General features: G+C 41.0%; 1 protein-coding gene across 5 annotated transcripts in view; it reads right to left on the bottom strand.

Annotated features, from left to right (window-relative positions):
• CACNA1E (calcium voltage-gated channel subunit alpha1 E) overlaps window positions 1-26,768 on the bottom strand; it is a 660,165-nt gene that overhangs the window by 215,363 nt on the left and 418,034 nt on the right. For all 5 annotated transcript variants that reach the window (XM_086694634.1, XM_086694632.1, XM_086694633.1 and 2 more), the window contains 3 exons: window positions 14,691-14,794; window positions 13,503-13,655; window positions 12,125-12,306 (listed from right to left, as the gene is read on the bottom strand). In XM_086694634.1, the coding sequence (XP_086550760.1) occupies window positions 12,125-12,306; window positions 13,503-13,655; window positions 14,691-14,794 (439 nt within the window). The remainder of the gene's footprint in view (window positions 1-12,124; window positions 12,307-13,502; window positions 13,656-14,690; window positions 14,795-26,768) is intronic.

Here is a 26,768-nt window from a genome sequence, read left to right as displayed (position 1 = left end):
AATTTCTGTGCAATGAGGTACACTGTGAAACATGGCACAATCCCCAATCCAGCAGTATATCCCATTTAGGGATTAATTTGTCTCCAATACAACCAAAGGCTTAGCTAAAAAATAAACAAATAATACAAATAGTATCCTTAAATTCCAAAGAGTTGAGTGTGTCACTTTCCAGCACACTAGCTTATTTTATGTCTACAAACTATGGTTCCAGAATATAAATATCTACAAAAATGGCAAAATCTTACTAAAGACCACCTAGAATTACAATGGCCATTATGGGGAATATTCCAATCAGACAAGATCATTCATTTCAGAAGTACACTTGAAAGTAAGGGTTCCTGAATTAAACAGACTGTAGACGTATTTTAATTGCTATGCAAAAGATTCCAAAGGCTTCTAGATTCTAAAATGGCTTCATTAAAAAAAAAAAAATTTGTTGTATGGCCTCCTAGGTGACTCAGTTGGTTAAGCATTGGACTTCAGCTCGGGTCATGATCTTACCACTTGTGAGTTCAAGCCCCCATGTGGGGCTCTGTGCTGACAGCTCAGAGCCTGGAGCCTGCTTCAGATTCTGTGTCTCCAGCTCTCTCTGCCCCTCCCCTGCTCATGCTCTGTCTCTTTCTCTCTCTCTCAAAAATAAATAAACATTAAAAAAATTTGTTGCAAAGGCTAATGAAAAATTAGAGACAGGAGGTACCTAAAATGAGACATGCTCCCCTCTATCCTTCTTTACCTGAGTACTCACAGTCTAATCCCCCAACCAAATTACCTTTCCACTCTGAAGAGGCTACAAAACTGTAAACAAAGTCTGTCAAGTTAGTAGGCTTATAGATATCCTCATCTACTCTTGAAGGAGAGCCCCCATATGGCTCCCTCCCGGGATTGATGGGACTCTGAGGAATTTTCTGGTAAACTGCTGTTATTCTCTTAAATAGCAAGAGAATCTAAATTAAAGTTAATGAAAAATCTTGCCAAATTCTGCTAGATATGAAGGCTACAGAGGACATCCTAGGGAAACTGGCAGAAGCCAGCTAAGTGTAAAAATTCTTGCCAGAGTCAGCTCTCTCAGATCTCTGTTTGTAGGGCCCAGTTGAAAAAGGAGGATAAAATTTCACTTTGTCTCTTTCTTTCCAAATCTAGACTTATTGGTTATTGATCCTTTCTCTCCCAAGGATGACTGCCTCCTTGTCTTATTCTGTGCTCTAAGAATTTGGCTTGGCTATCTGCCTACCTGAAACATGCAGGCTGTCAGTTCCTTCTTTTGGCTATCTTTGGAGTAACTCTACATCTTGCGAAGATATTATCGTTTGTACTGTCTTTGAGGACACCTCTTGGGTCTATGAGGTTGTTTAATACTGCCAGAAGTTTTACTGTCTGCTGAAATCTGTAAGATATTTGAAATAAATTAGTAACTATGATCAGAAATCTGGCCCAGTTGGAAGCTAATACTCAGAGCCTAATAGCAATATTTTTAGACCTTGTCCCCTAAGTTATATGTACCCAGACGAAAGGAAAAAACATTCCAACACAAGTGAATGGGTATGTCAGTCCTCTGATAAGCAACCAACCTCACCTATTCATTTCAAAAGGCTTGTAGACATTGTACAATTCTGGCCTTGAGAAACAAAAATCTTTGGAGGAACTTAATTTTTTCCCTGTACCTTTGAGGTACAAGTGTCCTACCTGGTCTTCTTCAAGAACTCTTAGCTAGGCCATCTCTTTGAAATGCAAACATCAGGAAGGTAATTCTTACCAAAAGAAGAACAGAAAGGGGAAATGTTATTTTAAAATTTAGGCAAATAAAAATCTTAAGTGTCTTCTCAATAAATACTAATAAAAAGCATTAGCCATCTGAGCAGGTAATCTTAAATTATTCCATCTACTAGAAAGGTATTTTGGATCCAACCTCTTCTATAACTACTTGACTCATGTCTAAAATTTTAAATGGAAGATATAAGGTCTTTTTGCATCCCTCCATTTATGTGTATCTACATATATGTGTTACACATACATATTACACGTATGATGATTTTCTATCTTGGGATGGTATTACCAAAAACAATTTGTAAAAGAGCTCTATTTGATTGGCCTAAAGAAAATTAAGTGCTTATATGAATCCCATATTCATAAAATTCTCAGAATTATAATGAAAACTAACCAAATGTTTTTCAGGTTCCCATGATCTCAAATAATCTTTAGTAATTCAACGTTTTTTTTTTTTTTTTTTTAATTTATTTTTGGGACAGAGAGAGACAGAGCATGAACGGGGGAGGGGCAGAGAGAGAGGGAGACACAGAATCGGAAACAGGCTCCAGGCTCCGAGCCATCAGCCCAGAGCCTGACGCGGGGCTCGAACCCACGAACCGCGAGATCGTGACCTGGCTGAAGTCGGACGCTTAACGGACTGCGCCACCCAGGCGCCCCTAATCTTTAGTAATTAAACGCTAGTTTGTTTGTTTAATTAAATAGACATGTCTTTAAAGTTACCAACATTAAAAATAATGCAGATATACAACTTTTATTCTACCTGGGTTTACTAGTCAAGCAAATTCATATGATTTCTGTTACAAAACTTGTCAGCAAGAAAAATAACTTGGTATGATGAAATTTTCATAAGTGGTCTAAACATATTCATTAAGAAGAAGTGAATTAAATAGATGTAAGTGGGATAAAAGTCTTAAGATGTTTTTAATAGTTTCCACAAATCTTTTTTGGTAACCTGAAACCTTAAGATTTAGCCAAGTTAAATTAAATTATGGATAGTCATTAAATATCTGGATCATTTCCAAATAAGATAAAATACTGAAATATTAATTACTGAATATAAGTTTATCCACTTTTGACTTCCTTTTACAGATGAACTAAAGATATTTGGTTCTATTAGTTTTGTGCCGTGCTGAAAAATTTACTATGAGAATGCCTGTGTTTCTAGAAATTATAAAAAAAGTATGTCTGCTAATCCACAAAATGCTAGGGTAAGAAACACCTCATAATTGTTTACTTCTTTATTCTTACTAAAAGGTAAGATTTTTTTTAATGTTTATTTATTTTTGAGAGAGAGAGAGAGAGAGAGAGCAAGAGAGCACAAACTGGGGAGGGGCAGAGAGAGAAGGAGACACAGAATCTGAAGCAGGCTCCAGGTTCTCAGCTGTCAGCACACAGACCCATGTGGGGCTTGAACCCATGAACCATGAGATCATGACGTGAGCTGAAGTCAAACGTCCAACTTACTGAGCCACCCAGGCGCCTCTACAAGGTAAGATTTTTGAGGGTTAAAAATTCTAATATATGTAATTAAAGCCACTAAGGTTGGTAGAATAGGAATCTTTGGAAAGGAATTTTATGCATGGTCAGGACTGGCTAAGATTGGAATGAATTTAATTAAGTGAATGTGTTTTAATATCAAAAGTAAGCTGGTACGAAATTAGAATTTGGTTTTCTCTGTCTTAAAAGAACAAAGTTTTATTGGACTATGGGCCCGCTCTTGATAACATACTGTGAAAAGTTTCTCTTTTTAAGTAATCTGCCTGAACAGCAAAGATTTTGTGTCTTACCAAAATAATTTGCCATGCTTCATGTTATCTTTACAATATGTCAGGTCATTGATTACCTAAGAAAACTGAGTCTTCTCTATTTAAAAGCTAAGTTTTTTCCCCCCAACTACTTAATTTTCTGTAATTGCCTATAAAGTCTTTAAGTGTCACTATGATTAAATGTGTAACTAAGTATTGTTTCACAATGATTTATAATCCAATTTGACTGTTTTAAAACCTTTGATATTTTTGACAAACTTCACAAAATTAAATCCTAAATGAAATTTGTTTGTTTTTTTTGTTTTGTTTTGTTTTTTACTTAGAACTATCTTTGGGATTTTTTAGAAGGTCCCTAGAACATCTGAAAAGATTGTTTTCTTATAAAAATGAGATGTTAAACTAATTAGGCTTATTTGATATGCTAAATTACATAGGAAGCACTGTCAAAAAGAAGTAATACTAAGTCCTTATGCTGTATTTGTATAGGGAAATCTTATAAGTGTTCTAGAAATTGTATGAAATTCCTAGAAATCTGATATGTCCTGGTATATAACGTTATCAGTCATAATGTTAAATGTTAAAATGCTGTGTGTGATAGAAATAACCAAATTTCCTTCTTAATTTCATCATGACAAACTCTTATCAGACCTTTAACAATGGACACTTTTGTCATTTATAATAAGCATTTATTGTTTTACTTAGATGCTTTTGCAAAAATGTTCCACAAAGGTGTTTCATCTTCAAAGAGATCCATTGGAAGGACTTTGATTTGGCAAGCACAGGTTCTGATAACTTTAAGATAATAAAACTTAACTAGGTAAGAATTTCTATAACTAATGGAAAAACTGTATTCAAGCAGAATAAGTATTAAGTACATGGGACTGAATAAACCAAGGATACTTTTTATGCTTTAGTTATAATAGTTTAATTATAATAGTTATGATTCTTTATGACTTTTTGTTTGAAACATTGCTGGTTCTTTAATGTTTTGTTTTTCTAGATATAAGAAAACCTTTTCTTAAGCTATCTATGGCTTACACAATTTGGTAAAGTATATCTTTGTAAAAAAAGATGAAACATTTACTTTTTCTCCCTACCCAATTTGTCCAGAAATTGGAAACTCTTCATTATTTTTTCCATGGCAATATAATTAGTTATGTGCACAAGTTCAACAAGAATCCATTCTCTTTGTAAAAGGACACAATGGAAACACTGGTAGTATTCCCAAGGTTTTGATTAGAATGTCATATTTGAGAGAGATGTACAGACTCAGATGTGACCACAGACCTTAAGTAACTACTTGGAAAAATCATCCTGATACTTTGCTTATAAGGTTCCTGGCAGCTTTACCAGGTTAATTAAGGAATGTCACTGCCTGGTAGACCCAGGAACATCAAGATCCTTTGAGGGACCTTGAGAAGAGAAGAATTTACCCAAACTATAGGTATTACAGGCAAAATCTATGGCAAGCCCTTGGCTTAGCTTCCTGGCCTCAGAGAATTTTAAGAATTCAGTCTGAGATTTCCTATGAAAAGTTCCAGCATAGCAGTCTTTTAAAAAGCTTATATAGTCAATAACTATTCTTGCTGCACTTATGTAAATAATCAGGCCATGTTTAATGCAAACAAAGTAGTATTACTACGATTATCTTTGGTTAGAAAACTAGGGGTAATTGTAGAGAGAAAAATTAGTCTGCACCTTTGTAGGTATGAGATTCTAGTCTTGTTAATTGTCTTTGAGGTTTTATTATATACCTATAAACTGGACTGGATCCTGAATTGTTCTAGTTTCCTCAAATATCTGGTTACAACTCTCCAAACTAATGTTTCCAATTAGTTCCCTTCTGATTTGGAATCACTATAAACAGAGACTGTCCTTGAATGTCCTTGAAAGGCATTATACTAGATCGTCCTTACTACCCAGCCAACCTTCAGGAATTTATTTTTTTTTAATATAATTTATTGTCAAATTGGCGAACATACAGCGGGTAAAGTGTGCTCTTGGTTTTTGGGGTAGATTCCTGGGGTTCATCGCTTACATCAAACTTCAGGGATTTAAACCTTGAATATACACCTCACAGCTGAAGAAGGTCCACCTAACATCTGGTCCTGTACACCAGTTAGAGACCTCAAAATCAAATTGATGAGGAAGAGACCACCCAAGACACTGGATCAAGACTTCATACTTTAACTAAACATGAAACTCTTCTTTTCTTTCTTTCCTTAGTTCTGGCATTGGTCTTGAAAGATAATGCCATCATCTGTATCTCCTAGGCCATTGCTAAGAAAAGTGATCTTTCAGCCGGCTAGAATTGTCATTGAAAACTCTAATTTGTCCATTAACAGTGCCTCCTTAGTGGGAATAGTTTGTGCCCCAAGAGAATTTATCTTTGTCTGTAGTGGTTATCATTCACAGCCTAAGAATGCCTAGATAGCTGGTATATAACTGGGCAATACCTTTTAGGCTATCTAACTGTGCCCCTACTTTTTCACTAATAGACTGTGCTACTTCATTGGTCAATTCCCCTGAATAGACAAGACTGAGTTAGAAAAGACCTACCAGGAGGTATTTTATGACTCAGGATTTGCTTCTTTTGTCAGCTTTCTACTTCCCTGGTTAGGAGCAAGTACAATGAGGCTCTGGTCAAGAAACTCTCCTTAACTCTTGAAAGTTAAGATTCTGCTGGTAAAGCAACAGCTGCCCAACACAGGTCCTTAGACTCTCTAGCCAAAGTTTTTCTTGATAATAGGGCAGCCCTAGATTGTCTTAGCTGAGCAAGAAGGTGTCTGTGCTGTGGACAATACCACTTGCTGAACTAGACTAACACTTCTAGGAAAGTTGGAACTTAGCTATATAAGATCACTGAACTTGGCTTAAGAAAGTGACTCCTTCAACAGGGTATTTCTTTGATTTATTGGATTTTGATTGGTTTGAATCTTGGGGACCATGGCTCTAAAGTACACTCTAGACATTGGTAACTATCCTGCTTATATTAGTAGTAGTAGTAGTCTCCCTGGCACACTATATTCTCTCAAAAGCTTTAAATGCAAATTCACAGCCATGAACCACCAAGCAAATAATCTCCCTAAGACCAGAAATGCCAGAAAAGGAACAAAGAAAATGACTGAAGTCAAAACTGAAGTTTTGGCCTATAAATACCATTGAGATTCAGGGAAAAAAAATCAGGACCTGTGAATATCATATAGAGGACCAGTAAAAGCTATAAGAACTTCAGGGCAGTAGCTGCAAGTGGCACTAATGCTTTAAATTTTCATCACACCTTTCAGTTAATTCTGAATCACAATTCTGATCAAAAAGGGGGAATTGTTAAAGAAAAAGAGAGAGGAGGAGGAGGAGGAGGAAGAGAAGGAAGGAAGGAAGGAAGGAAGGAAGGAAGGAAGGAAGGAAGGAAGGAAGGAAGGAAAGGAAGGGAGGGAGGGAGGGAGGGAGGAAGGAAGGAAGGAAGGAAGGAAGGAAGGAAGGAAGGACGGACTTCAAGTGGAGTCACTTGTGCTGAGCCCCACATCAGGAAATAAGGTTCATTATATAGTTTCAGCCTCTCCCAGGAATGTAATTTTTAACCAGTGTATCTAGAATTACCTGATCAGCACTAGTGAGGTAATCTGCCTGACAGAGTCCCACCCTGCCCCCAAAGGAAGGTGACCTTGTTTGAAACGTTCCACTCTTTTTAGAAACTTCTGTTTTCAGCTCTCGTCTGCTTATAAAAGCCTTCCGTTTTGTACAGCTCCTGGGAGTTCCTTTCTATTTGCTAGATGGGATGCTGCCTGATTCATGAATCATTGAATAAAGCCAACTTGATCTTCAAATTTACTCAGCTGAATTTTATTTTTTAGCATTGGGCATAACACACTTGAACAAAATCTACAGGCAAAAAGTGAATAACTGTTAACTATTTAACAAATATTGACTATGTGCATCTGGAAGCAGGCAACTTAAAACAGAGCCATAGGCTGTTATAGACCAAAGAACTGAGACACGAGGAAGACTCAGAAAGCATCCAGACTACAAGTTCCCTCTTCTTACAAAAAACCAGTAAAGTCTGTAAAAATCTCTTCTCCCACAGCAGCACAGAGCATCCTATTCAGTCATAACAGATACAGCTGGCATACCAGGAGAAAGGGCATGTCTCCAAGAAATTTGCACACCTGCATGAGTTTATCAACACCCAGTGAGAAGAGAAATAGCTCAAGCTATGGAAATATAGATGAAAAATAATGGACTTTAAGAACAGAGGTTTCAGTAACTGCAGACAGAGACTGGGGACCTCTGCAATATGTATATTAGTCCTGGTAACACAAACAGCAGACAAAACAAAACCAGATATACAACACAGAAATAAGACTCAGACCAGATCCGTAGACAACCAGTTCTCAGGGCCACATCCAACCCAGGTGACCAATGTTGGAAGTTAATATGAGAGCCACAGTAGCATTTATAGAATGAACTCCACTGATCAGAGAGAAAATATACTGTACTGAAGAATACCTATCCAGGTTAGGAGAAATAAAATGAATTAAACTAGTAAGAATAGGGGAGGATTTGCAAGTTGAGGAGACCTTCACAGAGACAGTCAAAACAGGAAGAAGCAGCCAGCAGGATTGTAGACTGCTTTGCATTCTTTCTACCACAAGAGGGAGGGAAGCCAAGAATACAGTTGGAGTTTGACCAAGCAGAGTTGAAATTTTGGTAGACTAAATTGAGCAAGCATGACACCAAGTTGCCCTGACAATAAGAACCCTCCCAGCCCCTTACAAAAATGTATTATCATGAGAAAAGCTATATGCAAATGAAGTTAAAAGTAACACAGAGTACACAAGGTCATAGGAGGCATTGGGGAAGAGTCTGTGTAGCAGAAAAGGGATGCAAACAGGATGAAACACTTAAATTGTATCTAAAACGGCTAACCTAGGTCCATATGCTTGAGAGAACTTCTGTGTACCGTGTAAATCTGAAGGTTCTAATAACTGGTTTGAGCATAACTGGTGCCAGTATATCTTACATATTTGTTGCCATCATGGAATAGAAGAGGTGCTGGACAGGGAAATAGGAGCCCCACTGTTCCTTGTGGCCTAAGTGAGAAAATCCACCAATGGGGTGAATTGAACCTTCCCAGAATGAGTGGCAGGAAGGGCAACCAACAGTTACATTTGCATCTTATTGGTGGTGGCGGTGATAATGGCAGAGAGAGATTTTCTACACACAGAAACCTATGTATATGTATTACCTATATTTATAATACTGAGTTTATTAGTTGTGCATGGTTAATTCCATTGTGTTCAACCACTGCTAATAGCTATGTAAAATTCTGTCATTACCAAGTCTTGAGTTAAAATAAAAAGAGGACAAATACTCAGGAAATGCTGAGTTGGCTATTTCTTGCAATTTTTTCAGCCAACATCTTTCTTGGGCATCTCTCATCTCACACTTACAATGTACAGGAACACTGAAATGAATGATAAATGAATTAGGCTGTACCATTTATCTTCCTCTCTCCCTGACCCCCTGATCTCCTCTCCAAGCTGAATGGTTGGATTGGGATAAATTAAAAGCATGTGTGGGGCGCCTGGGTGGCGCAGTCGGTTAAGCGTCCGACTTCAGCCAGGTCACGATCTCGCGGTCCGTGAGTTCGAGCCCCGTGTCGGGCTCTGGGCTGATGGCTCAGAGCCTGGAGCCTGTTTCCGATTCTGTGTCTCCCTCTCTCTCTGCCCCTCCCCCGTTCATGCTCTGTCTCTCTCTGTTCCAAAAATAAATAAAAAACGTTTGGAAAAAAAAAAAAATTAAAAAAAAAAAAAAAAAAAGCATGTGTGATGTAACTCCACTGTGTATGATGTAACTCTACCTCTCCCCAGCACCATGAAGAATGGACTACTCTGAACCTGCTCTTCCAGCAGCAGACAGTGCTAACGCCAGGATGAGCATCCAGCTTCTGTAACAGAGTTCTGCCTGGGTCATTCTTCATGCCCCAGTTCCCTGCTCAACTGACGCCCAGCCTTTGCTGGCTCTTTCTTCCTAAGGAGCCAGACCTTGTCCTCGTTCCACTGGCTGAAAAATGGGTGTCTTTTTAATCCAGTTTCTCCTGAATCAAGGTATAGTTACCCACCTATGACTATCACCTCTTCCTGTGGATTCCTGGCTCCCTGCCCCTAAGTATAATGTTTTGGAAAGTAACTTCATTTCAAAGTGGACATACGTTCATTCTGCCCCATGAGCAGCAAGCTACTTTTGGAAACCAGCCCCACAACTCAACTAATTCCCTCAACCCTTGTTTTTCAGCCACAGGGGGTAGCAGGAGGTCAGTAAACTGAAATTCGGTGGCGACAAACTGGAAGTCAGAGGGAGTGTGAGTCTGTGGTCCTGGGAGCCCGTGTAATGAAAGGTTTCAGGGAATTAGCATCTTGACCTCTTTTCCTCCCTGCTTCCTCACTGGACCAAAACTAGAGAAGAGGGCAAGATCATTGTCTCTGTGTGACCTCCATACCTGTGTTATACAGGTAACTGGAGACAAATGGGAATTTAAAGAGAGCACCATGAAAGCAAGCATCATAGCACCCTATTTCCCTCCACATTTCCCTAGTACCTAGTACAGTGCTTGGCATATAGCAGACGCTCACTTAATTATTTGTTGAATGAATGAATGAACAAAGGATCTAATGCAAATGACTGGTCATTCTTCAGCTGTGTTCATACTTGTCTCAGCACTATTTGAGCCCTGGCTCAGGAGGACCAACGGATCACACCTGTATGTTCAAATGCAACGCTTCTCCTTCTAGGCTTTCAATGCATTTATCACATCACTTAGGTGAGTCTACACATATAATTGAAATGCATCACTCCCAGAGCCCCAAAATGACACCAGCCACTGTGGGGCCAGTGCAGAGATGCCTGGCTAATCTGAGTGACATGGCCTAAAGACATCCTTCATATCTCAAATAGGGAACAACTATACTCATCAGTCTCTTCTCCCTTCCCTCCCTCCTGCTACCCCCCACAACTGGTGAGAATTTCAGAATGTCCTCAAGGTGTTTCTAGGTCACAAATAACCCTTAGGCTTGCTGGGCATAAGCTTGTCTTTGGGACTTCTTCACTGCCCTTTAGAGCTTTAGCATAACAGCCTGTGGCTCTATTCTGTAAACCTCAGGCCTGAATTGCTCACCTGCATGGAAATGGATCTAGGTTGGTAAACATTTACTAAACACCCACTACAGGCCTTACACAAATCCTGGCTCTTCAGGCATTACAATCTGGTTGAGTCTCTCCTGGGACATAGCACTTCCTTTCCCTCCAGTGTGGATTATATCTAGAGATCCACAAAAACGAAACCAAAGACAAAGCACAAAAACAAAAGCAAAGGGTGTTTTGTGTAAACTATACCGTGCCCCACCCAGTAAGTTTTATACAGATGGAATCAGGTTAAAAGGAAACAGAGGGCACCTTAGGGTAAAGGCAGCCTGTGAAAGTAGAGATAAGAGGCATGATCATTCCAAAGTACCTGCTTCAGGGTGGGCTGGCTGGATTCATATGAGAGTACAGACCTTGTAAGCACCTGTACAAAGGCAACCTACCCAAACTGTTTTGCCCACTTAGGTTCCCTTTGCATCGAAGCACACACCTCCCCGACCCCTGTCATTTTAGAACTTGAACTTTGCCCATGCCTTTCATAACTTGTTAAAATAGGACTCTGAGAGGCAGAAGATGCTTCAGTGGTCACCCTGTCTAACTTGTGTCCCATGCAGGAGTCCCTTGCCATCCCTGACAGGCAGTTAGGCAGCTTTGTCTTATGCACTAACTCAGAACCTTCCAAACATACCCGATCATATGAATCACCAGAAGCACTTGTAAAAAGTATAGCCCACTAACGATTCAAAACTACACAAGATCAACACCTGCATAAAAGGGCCCGTAAACCTGAATTTTTAACAAGCATCCCCAGTTAGTCTTACAATTAAGCATGTTTCTTATGTGCATATAATGCAGTGGTTCTTGACAGTAGCTGCATATTACAATCAGCTAGGAAGTTTAAAAAAAAAATCAATGATGGGCCTTTACCCCTAGCCATTCCTACTTAATTTGTCTGGAGTGAAGCCCAGAAGGTATAAATTTTTAAAGCTCCTAGCTGATTCTAATCTGCAGCCAGGGTTGAGAACTACCGTAATATCTTTCCAACCTGATGGTAAACTCTTTGAAGCAACCAAGAAATCTATACCTTTTGGTACTCCTCACTGAACCCCACCACCATGTTGAACCTGTAGTAAAACATACTCTATCACTACTAAGTTGATCTGATATAACTAGCTTTGTTCACCCATCCAATGGGATGTAGCTTCCTAACTCTGCTGAGAAACTGTATACTTCCACTCAGCAAGAGGCCAGACAATAGCATACGAAGTGCTATGACTTCTCACAGTTGAGTCCAGCCCCACCGTCCCCACCGCCCCCATGCACACAAACTGACATATACACAGACATATCCCCAGCCTTCCCTTTCCCCAGACTAACCAGTCCAAACAATGCCAGAAGCCTCATTCTAGGGCTCTTCCCTCTGGATCCAGCCCCCTGCCAGCTCTACTCACATTGTACAGCACGGTGGTCCATCCTTCCATGGTGATGCATTGGAAGACAGTCAGCACAGCAAAAAGGATGTTATCAAACTGGGTGATCCCATCGTTGGGGCCAATCCAGTCCTTGCATTCATAACCAGCTGGGCAGCCCTGCACACCACATGGGTGAGGAGGGTCAAATCCTTCTAGAATACCTGCAGACACATTCAGAGGGTAGGGGATAAACCACATGATATTTTAGCATGACCTGGAAATGACCCTCAGGAAGCCACAAACACTCAATTCTATTTCTTTGTCTCGGGCTCCCACCTCTGGCTTCTTTATACCTCACAGCTTACATACTGTGTTCATCCCAGTGCTTCCCAGCTTCCTCTGAGGCCACATGGCCTTCACTTTCTTCAGGCTACATCTTCTACCCTTGCCTGAGTACCACAGGCATGGACAGACTGGATCGCATAGAGCAATCTGAGGTGAAGGCAGAATCTTCCTGATTTTCCAACTTCAGACTCAGTACAGACCCTGAGTTCTTCTCGGGTTTCTTGGGGACAATTATAAACTAAGTCCCTTCAGTGGGTCTCAACTCCTTGTTTTTCTGGCCTAAGTTCCTGGTCTTGAATAAGAAAAAAACAAAACGAAACAAAACTCCCAAGGTAGAAGGTGTCCTTTGACGATTTAAAAACAAAACAAAACAAAACAAAACAAAAACCAAAAACCAAAACCAACCAAACAAACAAAAAAACCCACATGATACTAAATTGGGCTTCTTCAACCTCTCCCTGACCCCCTTTCCTGCTAGGGTATTCTACTGGACTTGAAAAGAACAAATAAGATACAAAGAGGTACGGATTTGAGGTCTGTGAACCCTGCAAATTTCACAAGCACCCCTGGCAAGTCACGCTCAGAGCTCTCTCAGCTTTTCCACACTGTGTGTGGGTCACAGCAGGGAAGGAGGAAGGTCATGAGGTGGATCATGGAGGGAAAATGTCTCCACAGACCTAGAGAGACCCAAGTCTGACTCTGGGCTCCAAGGCCCGCCTGGCCTGTGGGCCAAAGAGGCTATTGTACAAAGGGTATTTCTTCAGACAGGTGGTTTTTGACAATCAGTCTGATAGCCTTCTACCATGGGATGGGGGAACTGAAACCTCCTGTTTGAAATCCTCTGACTGCAAACTTAAGAGGTCATTTTCTGTGCAGTATCAGTGTCCCCTGGGGATCCTTAGTCTAGGCTGCTTGTGCCTCAAAAAGCTGCTGACTAGGAAGTTTGTGATTCTAATCCCAGGGCTGGGATAGAATATACTTTTCCACTCAGTCCCCCAATGACCTGAAATTACTCCAATGACCAGAGGGGAGAGGAAGGAAAGAAGGAGAAGGCAGGGAACAACAATCCTACCTGAACTGTTCGTGAAACATGCCCGGTGCAACTTCCCACTGTAGAACTCCAAGCCAATGATGGCGAACATCAAGATGGCAAAGAAGAGCAGAAGGCCAATTTGCAGAAGAGGCACCATGGCCTTCATGATGGACTTCAACACAATCTGTAGGCCTAGAAGGAAAGGAAGAGAATGACAAATGGAGCCTCCTCGAGCACCATGTGATATAGGAGGCTCCCTTTACTCTCTTCTAGGAGGAGAGGGGCAAGTCTTTGAGGGAAAAGAACCACTGGTCCTAAGACAATGAAGACAATTTGCAAAGGGACAACCAGAGCAAGTTGAGCTGAAGACTGCCATCACTACTTCCCCTGGAATCAATTCCATGTTCCTTCTCACCATTCCCTGATCCTTTACATGCCTATTACTCCTCCCTTATTTGTTTCGCCCATGTTGCTTTCTGCTTATCTCTTATAAACTTATTAGAATGTGATTCTTTCCTAAAGGAAATTAAGCCTGGCCTTGCTAGGCTCTAAATCTTATGAGAGCAAAGACAAAGTTTACCTCCCCCACTACTCTACCTGAAACCTGGCTTTCCATCCACTGTTTTAGGATAACAATTAGTACAATCACTATTCACAAAATACCATATACTTTGACCCAGAAGTTGTACTTCTAAGATCCTAGCCTAAGAAAATAATACCTCAAATAATAATTTGAATAAGATTTAAGAAAAGAGATGTATGTCGCTGCGCTATTTCTAGTGGGGGGAGAATGAAAATAATCTAATGTCCAGTAGAAGTGACTAAATAAGTCATCTTGTATAAGATGGGCTATAGTACAGACTTTTTAAAATATATTTTTGAGGAATTTTTAGTGTCAGGAAAATCAAATGCTTATATGATAGGATCCAAAAGTATACACACAGTATGATCACAACTATGTTAAAATGCACAGGAAAAAATGAATTAAAAAATAGGATAATGAGGGTGTTTCCTTTTCATTTTACGTATATTTTTGTACTTTGAAAATTTTCTCCAAAGATCTTCCACTATCTTTAAATTCTGGAAAAAAAGTTGCTAAGTTTTAGAGTGAAATGTTTTCCCAGATTGCTGCATCCCCATTCTTTTTTACCACTGGAGAAATAGCTTCCTGTTTATCATTTCAGGAAAGCCATTAACAGAAGAGAAGGAAGAAAGGCAAGTGCTCACTAGGTATCCCTGACACGAGCTTCAGGGGCCTCAGGACACGCACAGCCCGAAGGGTCCTCAGGTCCACATGTGTGTTGAAGTGGGTTCCTGCTGTAGCCAGGATGCTGCAGATGGAAACAAAGAAGGTCAAGGTTATCACCGTCTGGCTTTCTCCTCCTGTTCCATGGGGGAAGCTGGGTTGAAGAAGGATCAGCCTGGAAAGTACACAGAGCTGATGCCAGCTGTGTGTGGGTGCACCTGAACTGGCGTGAATCATCAGTGGTTCCGACTGAAATTATATTTAGCCACATCTGGGTTTTACTTTGCAAAGAGGGAAAACTCGTCATTACATCAGAATCCTGGTTCCCAATCATGAGTAAAATACAAGCTCTCTAGCATCTATCCCATTCCTGCCTCCAAACTTTGCCCCCTCCTCTCCTCTCTATCCCTTACCAACCTCCTTTCTCCCTTTCCAAACTACTGAGGCCCCTGGATTTTTTATATCAGAATTCGTAGGTTCCCGTCTCCTGGCTACTTCAGGGAATTTCCCTGGATCAGCTGCAGTAAAGGAGTAACTCACTCTTGTTCACTTTGGCAATCAAGAGTTTTTACCAAACAAATCAATCACACTGATGCTATAACTATGAGTGTTCTATAGCTATAATGTGCAAACTGGATATTACGTCCAACACAAATATTAATAATACTATTTTTGCAACTTTGTCTAATTTTAGTCTTCTTTCTGTGGAATAGTACCTGTCTTCCCTCCCAACCTCTCCACGACAATTTCAGCTGTCTGGAGCCATGGGCAAATAAGTCACTCAGAAAACTGAGTTTTCTACATAGTCAAAGGGTGGCAGGAAGAGTTTATGTCATTTAATTATCTTTGGATGAAATATTTCCTTCAATACTTGAAATCTAACTTGAATGAAAGGTTTATGCTGTACACCTCTAGAAAGCAGCTAGAGTATCGATGGGTACAAATGACACAGATCCAAGACTCTACAACTGTGAGCAATAACTTTGAAACAAGCCATGCTGCCCAAGAACAGGGGGACTGTTCATGTGGTAATACACTTCCCAACATTAAACGTACTCAAACACAGACTGCAACTTTCTATTAGGAAGTTAAAAATGTTCCAACATTGGTTGAAGGTTATCTAAAAACCAGTAGAGATTTCTCTCAACTTTAAGACTATAATCCTACATTAACCCAACCTCAAGATAAGAACCAGAAAGAAACTCTACTCGCATAAAAGATCTCAGGAGCTAGGCAAGCTTCTCAGGTCTTCTCTACCTCTCCTGACCCAAACTTCCATACTGCCCTCTGAAAAAAAAGGGATTTAGAGGAGCCACATCTCTGATGGGGCTTTTGACTCTAACTGCCAATGCCAAAGAGAGAAATTAGGGAGGGAAGTGATATTATTTCCAATAAGTAGGGAAAACCTGAAGAGAAAAGAGAGCAGAAGAAATGTGGAAAATGGGACTGAAAAATAAAACAGGCAAAGAAGCAAATAAAGGGAAGAGGAGACAGACAAACCTCAAGGCTAAGCATAGTGATAGAGAACCAGAACCCCAGGAAAACGGGGTCATTGTTCTGCTGAATCCACTAACAGAGGAAGAAGCACCATACTCTGAGTCTTCTGAGGTGCATTGCACATGGGAGACAGCTCTCCCTATGGTTTGCTCTGTCTTACAAACGCGGTGGGGAGAATCCGCCCTGTTCAGAAACCAGAGTTTTGTTTCCAAGGATACCCAGATACACACGAGATGCTCTTTCATATCATAAGAAAGAGCTACTGAAAAGGAAAATTTCCTCCCCAACCCTGAGCTGAAGGAGGCATATTTCAGAACATGGAGGTAGAGTCCAAAAGACAAAATTAAAAAGCAAGAAGGCACAAGTGTAGAGAGAAATAAAACTGGTAGAGGGGAGGGAGGATAAGAGGACAGGGAAGTGAATGGTGAAAGGAAACAGGGACATGAAACCAGGAAGGAAATAAGAAGAAATAAGAGCTTGTGGAGAAGCAAATGTCAGAGAAATAAGAATTCTCATGTGGGAAAAAAAATAACAGTGAAGCTAATTTGAAAGAGAGAGAGGCAAAAATATGGCATTTGTTGCCAGAGGCTTGGGTAGTGACCCATAAGACACATCCATGCTCTTTTCACCATGTGTGGCCCTCAGCTGAACCAACCTGCCCCCCAAGTCATCTAAGCTGCCCCAAACTTTAGCCAGGACTGTGCTGCCTGGGGCCCATGCTCCCCCAGCCCTTGGAATTTTCTTTTCCTTCATCCTACCCTTTGACCTTGGGTTCTGTCTTAGCCTCCTCATAAACTAGGTCTTTAGCTCATGCCCATTGGCCAATGGCTGCTTCCTATTGTTCACATCATGTTAGAGGGTAGGAGTTCCTGTCCACCTGCTAGAAGTAGGGGCAATGGAATTCTTAGGGGGTAAAGATAATTGAGGAAAAAGTCCCCATAGAATTGTGTCCACTGCCATCACTGCCCTTACCACATCTTAGAGAAATTCTGTTTTCTCTGGTTTCTCATCTGTCTCTCCCACAAGATCCAAAACACCTCAAGTGGAGGCACTGTCCTCCCCATCTCAATCCCCACACCTAGCCCAGGGTCTGGAAAGTTAAAAGGTGCTCAATGAATACTTGATGGATTGAACTGCACTGATGAAGGTAGTAAATGTGTTGAAGCAGAAACCAAAAGGAAAGAAGTACCAGAGAAACCCTAGAGTTTACCAATGATAAAGGCAGGTGGCAAGCCAGGATGCTGTTCCAACACATGCCTGTTGGAGCACATGTACCAGAAATCTGTCCCTGAGCATTTTAGAGTCTAATAAGGATCTTCCAATATAGTTTAGGACTCCTGCTCTCAAGGAGATCCCACAGGACAGGATCTGCTCAGGAAGAGAGTTAGAGAGGGAAGGAAGAAGACTCAAAATGTAAAGACCTGCCCTTCAGCAAAGCCTCAGTGCTAAAGTCCATACGCTCGGCAAAACTCTGGGCCTCAGATGTACGCAGGAGGTTCAGGGCAAGTCCACAGTAGGAAACGGCCCAGGTCCTCAGTCTGGTGGAAGTGGACAGACACAGAAATGAAATAATTATAATTCACCATGAAGGGTGTCAACAGAGATGTTTACAAAGTGTTTCAAGAATGGGAACACTGCAGGAACACACATAGGGCTCACTATCTACTAGCATCTTTCACATACGTTATCTCATTAAATTCTCAAACATATCCTGATATTACTACTGTTTGCACTTCATAGAAGAGGAAATTGGGACTTCGAAAAAATTATGCTAATAAATGGCAAGACTAGGCATTAAGGTCCTTTCCCTTCTGATATCAAAGCCAAGCCTTTCCCCACTCTGCCATTATGCCATGCAATGTCTCCTCAGTACTGCACAGCTCCACTGTTCTTTAGTCCAGTACATTGCTAAAAATACCAAGGTCACAATACGTAGTCTCCCAACAAGCCAGTGAGCTCGGTTCCCTTTATCCCCAAACCACAAATTACTAACTCCCACAGACTTGTCACTGACACCTCTCCGGACGAGCAGGTCAGATAGAGGCTCCTTGCACCTGAGGTGACAACGGCTATAATATCCACATATACACACATGAAGAGACAGTTATGCCACAGAATCAGAGTGAGGCCGCTGCGCAAAACTCTAATTCTGAGTTAATAAAAGCCTAAGCTCTGCAATCCTATGCAGCATATGTGAGTACTCTTCAGAAACAGCGGCTGTGTTTTCCATTTCTTTTGTCACTATGAGCACAGGGTCTGGGTGGAGAGCTCTGTACATAGAGGGGTGCTTAGTGACTACCCCCAAAGCAGAGGACAGACACAAACCTCTGACTATGACCAGGACAGATGCAGGATTCTGCACACTATAAATGTTCAAAAACTGTTTCCTAGCGGATGTCATGGTTCAGACCTACCTCTAATGCTTTCGCTCTTAGCTGTCAGCAAGTAAGAAGAGTCTAGAGCCTGATATGATCCTGAGGGTCTTGTGTGCCCATTACAGCAGGGGCAGAAGATGGAACAAATGCTCTGAGCAATCCCAACCAAATGACCTCTCCCCGAGTCAATTACGCAAAGAATTCTCCCACCCTGGAGTCCCTTTGACCTTGGGTTCTGCCTTAGCCTCTTCATCAACCCAGGTCTAACAGTCTCTTTTCACACTTCCATGGCTAAAAATTCCCTGAAGCATTATGCAAATATTACACTAAAAAATTATCCGTTGCTTATCTGCAATTCAAATTTAACTGGGCATCCTGTATTTTTATTTGCTAAATCTGGCAACTCTATTCAAGGGATGACCAGGTAAATAGCTTCCCTCCCAGTTGTTGCACTAGCCTTAAACAAGTGTGTAAGTTCTCTTTTGAAGAGGAGATACAAACCAGGGGTCTCCTACCCTTAGGCCCAAAAGTTCCTCCTGAACTCCCAAAATTACTTCTTTGCTTCCGCCCATATAAATCCCAAGGGAGAAGTTCATTAGCCTTCGAAAGGCAAATTGTTCATCAGCATCTGTGCAAAAAGGCTGATTAATACTAGCAAAAGGTATTAGGTGCTTAATCAGCCCACATTATAAGAAACCAAGAGGAGACAGGGAGGGACCTAATTCAAGTTGGATTCCCAACACAGTTTGAGCCAGGATATCATTTCCATGGGTAATCCACCAAAATGAGTTGTTGTGTCCACTTAGAAGTGTTTCAGAGGTGATTGGCTCCTTCTTCTCTTCTACAATTTTACCTCCAACGAGGCACCAAAGTCTAACATATCCTTCCTTTAACACATCTCTTGGATTCACCTCTTATTCTCCCACCTCTTTCTTGCCTGGAATGCCCACCCCCTTGCCTTGTCTCCCTGCCTAAATAATATGATCCAGACTTCAGAGCCAGATGGCATCCTAACTCCTCCTTGGAAAAGATCTACAGGCAAAAGAGAGTTGAACTAGGATGATGAGGAAGTGGTAAAGCACATGCTCTCCAGTCATACTGGCTGGTTTCAAATGCCTGTTCCCTCACACAGCTGTCTTGCCTTATGCAACTGCCTCTCTGAGCTATAGTGTTATTATCTGTAAAATGGGGACAATATTTTCCTAAGAGGGTTGATGTAAGGATTAAAAAAGATAAGATGCTGGGGCGCCTGGGTGGCGCAGTCGGTTAGGCGTCCGACTTCAGCCAGGTCACGATCTCGCGGTCCGTGAGTTCGAGCCCCGCGTCAGGCTCTGGGCTGATGGCTCAGAGCCTGGAGCCTGTTTCCGATTCTGTGTCTCCCTCTCTCTCTGCCCCTCCCCCGTTCATGCTCTGTCTCTCTCTGTCCCAAAAATAAATAAACGTTGAAAAAAAAAAATAAAAAAAAAATAAAAAAAAAAAAAGATAAGATGCTTATAAACTTCTTCACATAGCACCGACTTAAAAAGATATCAGGAGCCCACAGAATTGAAGGGATACTGGAAGACCAGGCGGGAAAAATAGGAAAACAGAAATCTTGGTGTAGTAGGCTGAAAAACAGATTCAAAGATATCCATATCCTAAACCCTGGAAGCTGTGAATGTTACCTAATATGGCAAAAGTGATGTTGCAGAGGTGATTAAGAATCTTGAGATGGGAAGATTTTTCTGGATTATCTGCGTAGGCCCTAAATGCAATCACAAGTGCCCTTATAAGAGGCAGGCACAGGAAGATCTGGCTAGAAAGAAGGTTGCAATGTAGTGACTGAAGCATGGTGCTATGCTGCTGGCTTTGGAGATGGAGGAAACATGAAAGGAACCCAGCCCTAGAAGCCAGGGAAGGTAAAGAAATGTCTTTCTTCCTAAAGGCTCAGGTGAGAGTACAGTCCTACTGATACCTGATGCAGCCCAGGTAAACTGATTTTAGAGTTCTGACCTCTAGAACTGTAAGAGAATACATCTGCTTTAAGCCACCAAGTTTGTGGCAATTTGTTACAGCAGGAATAAAAAACTTATACACTTGGCAAAGGTCAGAGACTCCAGGAAGTCTGATTCTTAGGCCACTGTGGATATTGCTAGACACATCATCACCAACCGTACCAATATCATAACATCAACAGCTTAAAAGTCATAGGGGGAAAACCATGTGGTCGAGCTTAAGTCACATGTCCCTTTATATCCCATCTGGCTGCAATGGGACAGTCTTCTACTACTTCCAAAGTGGGCAAGACACCCACCAAGAGCACACACAATGAAAGATCCCCCCAAAAGGAAGACTGGAGGCCACTGGGGAAGTTGGACATGGGAAAGCTAAAACAACAACAGTGTTTACTAAGTCTAACTCATAGAAAGTACTTAATAAACAGGTGTCACGAAGGAAGACGAGAAAGAACATATCTGGGGTTTTGTTTGTTTTTTAATCTCTAAAATGAAGGAATCAACTAGAGGGACCTCTCAGATCCCTCCTGGCTCTAAGACTCTGACCCAAAACCTGTCCAGATGCTGCTACACTTCTCCAGCCCATGCAATCTCCCCTTTCTCTGACAATCTTGAAAGCAGTACAACATTTAACACCTGACTGCATACTGTTCTTAGGTCTTAGAACGAAAGCCTGATTATTAATGATAATTAGCTGGATTCTCATAACTCAGTTCAAAGCCATCTCCTTGATGGAAGAAAGTACCTTTCACATTTCCATCTACTATGGTCTCTTCTCTAACAATATTCAACAGCGGTGCCCAAGAAGTACCCTTGACTCAGGGATAAATGAGTGTTAATACATCCTCACTGGGGCACATTGGATGGACTTGTCTGGAGCTGTGAATGAGCCCACAGGCAACTCTATAATTAGATATCCAAACTGAAGGAGATTTAACTACGTGTGCAAATAATGATGATCTATCAAAAATCTAAATTACCCCCAATGTTTGGCTCTCCATTTCTTTTAAATAAATTACTGAAAGTGTAATTTGATTTTGGAATCAATTTCTAAAGATTTTACTCATTTTATCAAAAACAAAAAAGCCCCTGTGTGTTAAACTGTTCAATGGAGACAAGCTCCCCCCAAAATTCAACTTGACTAAAATACATTTGAGGGAAGAGGATGAGGCTGCGAAAGGGAAAACAGGTGACAGGTCTTACACAGTACATAGTCTCTGCAAGCTGCCCCCTGTTCCTCCCCAGACCCTGTGCTCGGGCTCTTGGATCCCATTCAGGCTTAGCTCAATCCTAGAACCCAGAGCCCATCTACAATCAACTGATATTTACTGAATGTATGCCATGCAGTAGGCATTGGCATTATTACAGAGAACAAAATGGAGATGGTGGCTGTCCTCATGAAACTTAATGAAAAAGACATTAAATAGATCACAAGTTTAGTAAGTGGAAGGTCAGGAAAGGAAGGATTCACTATGGAAATGACATATGAACTCAAAGGTGAAGTATGAGTAGGCCAGAGGAAACAACGTGGGAAGAGCATCCAAGGTATATGAAAAGGCATACGTAGAAGGGACAGAGGCACAAAGGAGATTGGCATACTTGAGAAATTCAAACAAGGGCCGGTGTGGCTGGAACTTAGTGATCCAGGAAAGAATGGAGACCAGAGAGGCAGGAGAGTATGAAAAATGTAAAATAAAGGAAACTTCATAGCCTATGTTAGAAATTGGACCAAGCCTGGCAGCGCTTAAAAGCTCCAGGTTACATTTGGTAATGGAACATCAGGTTACCCACCCTGTTACTCTGAGCTCCACAGAAGTCCCCTGATTGAACAAATGGTCTCTTACCCTATCCCCAAGCTCGAGCTCCAGTTGCTATGAATGACTGTCTACCTTGGTCACTGTGCCGGAATTAATGCCAACTTCTATTCCTATAGGCCCCTCCTGGAACAGCTGCTGCTGCCTACCTCCTCTACAGTAATCTTTCCTAATAACAGAAATATCCTATAGTCACACCTGCTAGAAAGACTAGGTCCCTCTCTAGCCCAGAGACTGAATCTAGATTATCACAAGCAAATCATCCATTGTTCTGAATAGTGACTGATTTAGGAATGAAAGGCCTTTAAGGGAAAATATGCTGTGTTGCTTCAATTCACCCATGTTCTTAGAACAAAAATAAAAGTGTACAGAGCAATGATTTTCAAACTTCTTTTGAACACAGCCTGCAGTACAAAATACATTTTACATCACAAGCCAGGGTGAATATATGTATGTATGTTTGTATGTATGTATGCAATATGTATGTATTACATGTATATATAATATGTAATATATATATGTTATTGTATGTAAAATTACATAATGCTTCATAAAAAAATACTCTTTCTGTGTATGATATATTCATATTTCCTCTTCAATTCTTCCTAGCTATCTTTTGTTTCACTCTGGTTGCAACCAATTAAATTGATGTCATGACTCTCTAATGGGGTTGACCTACATTTTGAAAAACCCAAATGTAGAGACTAGCTAATACATATGCTCATTCTTTTTTTTAAGGATCTAAATATTAAAATTTACTGAATTACTGTTGAGAGTACATGTTGAATTCAATAATTTTTTTCTTTTAATTTTTTTTAATAATTTACATCCAAATTAGTTAGCATATAGTGCAACAATGATTTCAGGAGTAGATTCCTTAGTGCCCTTTACTCATTTAGCCCATCCTTCCATCCACAACCCCTCCAGTATCCCTCAGTTGGTTCTCCATATTTGTGAGTCTCTTATGTTTTGTCCCCCTCCCTGTTTTTATATTATTTTTGTTTCCCTTCCCTTATGTTCATCTGTTTTGTCTCCTAAAGTCCTCATATGAGTGAAGTCATATGATATTTGTCTTTCTCTGACTAATTTCACTTAGCATAATACCCTCCAGTTCCATCCACGTAGTTGTAAATGGGAAGATTTCATTCTTTTTGGTTGCTGAGTAATACTCCATTGTATATACTTCCCACATCTTCTTTATCCGTTCATCCATCAATGGACATTTGGGCTCTTTCCATACTTTGGCTATTGTTGATAGTGCTGCTGTAAACATTGGGGTGCATTACACATGCTCATTCTAAGGAGACTGTTCTAAAGAGGACAAGATGGACCAACATGAACTGTTGCTTTAATAGCACCATGTAGCATCTTGGTGTTTTCCTAGAAATGATATAACAGTTTGCCTTGAAAAGTTTTACTGTACTTTTCTAATAACTGCTCCCTCCTCTGTTACCAGAAATAGCAACAGCGTCTTGCTACCCTTCAGAATGGATAATCTCAAAGAGAGACCACTAACTCCAAAACTGTCACGAGACAGCTATTTCTAGGGTTTGGTTGGTTGGTTGGCTATTATTTATTTATTAAGGCTTGGGCCCAAGTAGATTTATGACCAAAGTGGAACATGAACTTCCTTCTAAGATTCTAAGCAAGAAGTCATAGTATTTCTTGGGAGAATGAGAAGGACAATAGGGTCAAATTTCCCCTTTCCAAAAGAGAAAAGTCTATGCTATTTCCAGAAGAGATAAGTGGTTCTGTATTTAATAAAGCCCCCCCCCCCGCTTTCTGGAATTTAAAATGGGGCTCCTAATTACATTTCCTAAGAATCTTAGTGGATATGAAGTGGTCCACAAATATGTCTTTTGATGAACAGAAAAGTCATGGCCTAAAAATTCTCCCATTCCTTTCCCACCAAAAGAGAGTTCAACAATCAAAGCATGTCACACCAAGAAGAGTTTGTATTGACATTTGAGACCAGATAATTCTTTGTTGTAGGAAGCTGTTCTGTGCATTGTAGGATGTTTAATAGCATCCTCCACCTCTAGCCACTAGATGCCAATAGCAACCCCTCCTCCAATCCCTCCCACCTCCAGGTTGTAACAACCAAAAATGTCTCTAGACATTGTTACATGTCCTTTGGGGGGACATCCCTGGTTGGAAACTACTGCTAAAGGAGAACCTCTTAGATAGTCATAGCTTTAGACTGAGCAATAGCCTGGGGCTCTTGGGTGGCTCAGTCCGTTGAGCATCTGGTCAGGTCATGATCTCATGGTCTGTGGGTTCGAGCCCCGCGTTGGACTCTGTGCCTACAGCTCGGAGCCTGGAGCCTGCTTCAGATTCTGTGTCTCCCTCTCTCTCTGCCCCTCCCCCACTCATGCTCTGTCTCTCTCTGTCTCAGAAATAAGTAAACACTAAAAATTTTTTTTAACTGAGCAATAGCCTGATTAAATGCAACGTGTGTGTTTCACAACCAGTCCTCATCCACTCTGGGAGAAGCACACATAGCCCCTCAGGCAGAGAGGAAGATGTTGCCAGGGTGACCCCAAGCCACAAAGTCATAATTTTGATGAAAATGCAATGATGCCAACATTGATAAAAATACCCTCTGCCTTCTTCTTTAAACATCTCCTACTAGTTACATGAAGCTTAACCCCAGTATATCTACCAAGGAAGCTGTAATCTAAAAGTTTCCCCAAATCATGCAAGGTAAAGAACACAATAACGTACAAAGGAGAGTTTTGTCTACTCAGCTTCAGTGTAATGGAAACAAAGGTCTAGTTCCTACCAATAGCCCTAGGTTTCTTCCCTTTTTTATGAGAAAGTCCCTGGTTATTCACTCAGATACCACAAGGAGAAATGCCAAGCAATGGGTAGAAACTCTATGAGTGTCATTCAGGTCCAGGTGATGATGATCATGATAAAAACATAAATACCTTGTTGTTTCATAGTTTACATAACCCTGTCTCATAAAGGTACCATTATCCTCCATTTTGTAAGTTTGAGAATTAAGGCTCAGAGAGAGAAACTGGCTGGCCCAAGATCACTGAGAGAGTAAATGGTCAAACTGAGACTCAAGCCCAGAAATTTAGATTCCAAATTTGGAGTGCTTTCAGTAGCTACAAAAGATAATGGCTAATAGCTAGAAATACATCCCAAAGGCAGATATATTTGACAAATGTCTTCTCTAGGACAACCACAGAGCTACCTCTCTGTAGAGCCTTATGGTGTCCTGTGATTGCAGGATCATATGAATGTTACCAAAACAGAGAGCTGGCAAAGACGGAGAATTGCTGGAGAGGGAAATCCCATATTATAAGAACTCGCTAACATAAATACATGTTCTTTCAGTTGTTTTTCTAGTAGCGGTGAGGGATTTCTATTGATCCACCACCCACACACTTTCTCTCACCAGGTCTCCCTTAGGTCCAGGGACAAGCATTTGTGAGATGGCTAGCCTGGGATAGAGCAGAAGCCAGGGAAGACACAGAACCCAGCTAATTATCCATGTAGGGGCCAAGCTCTTAATGCAGGCCACATTAGAAGGATGCACTAGTGACCTCCAGTATCACATGACAGAGACCAGCTGTATAATCCAACACTGCCCACACACAGCGGCCACCGATTGTTTGAACAGCCAGTACCTCCTTTTCCTCCAGCAATAATACTCTACCCCTACAGTTCTTTGTATTTTTTTCTGCATTTATTTTATTTTTTTGTTTCTTATAAAGATAACAGACTTTTTATTTATTTTTATTTTATCTTATTTTATTTTTAAATAGCATTTACTGTCAAGTTGGCTAACATACAGTGTGTACAGCGTGCTCTTGGTTTTGGGGGTAGATTCCTGTGATTTATCACTTACATACAACGAACAGTGCTTATCCCAACAAGTGCCCTCTTCAATGCCCATCATCCATTTCGCCCCCTACAGTTCTTTTTAAAAACTGTAATGCTCTTACATGCCACTGCTGGCCAGTGAACAGTTCCTCCCCTGGGATGTTTGGACTTGGGACTAGAGTTTGGCTGAGCTCTCCTGAAGCAGGTAAAGCCCTAAAATAAAAGGCTTCAGGAGATGTCACTGTTCATGTTTTCTCTCAGAGAATAAAGCTGGCTGTAGTGTGAGAGAAGAATAAAGCTGACTCTGGAGATAGGAGCTAGCACCTTGATCCTGAAATTCCTGAGACCCAACTACTTCCTGGTATTTCTGTAACTTGATGGTTTGGTGAGACACATCTTCCTTGAAAAGTCCTCCTCACTTAAATGACTCCACCTTTGGTTTCTGGCACTCACAATGACCCACTCACCTATTATATCCAGATAATACTATCTGGATAAGAAACCAAAGAGAAAGTTGATATAACTGGCCTGGCCAGACAAGAGCT

This window comes from Puma concolor, chromosome E4, assembly GCF_028749965.1.
Source record: "Puma concolor isolate L17-30 chromosome E4, mPumCon1.1.hap2, whole genome shotgun sequence".
NCBI classification, from domain to species: domain Eukaryota; kingdom Metazoa; phylum Chordata; class Mammalia; order Carnivora; family Felidae; genus Puma; species Puma concolor.
The sequence above is the reverse complement of the archived record's forward strand: the minus strand, read 5'-3'. Positions and strand labels throughout refer to the sequence as shown.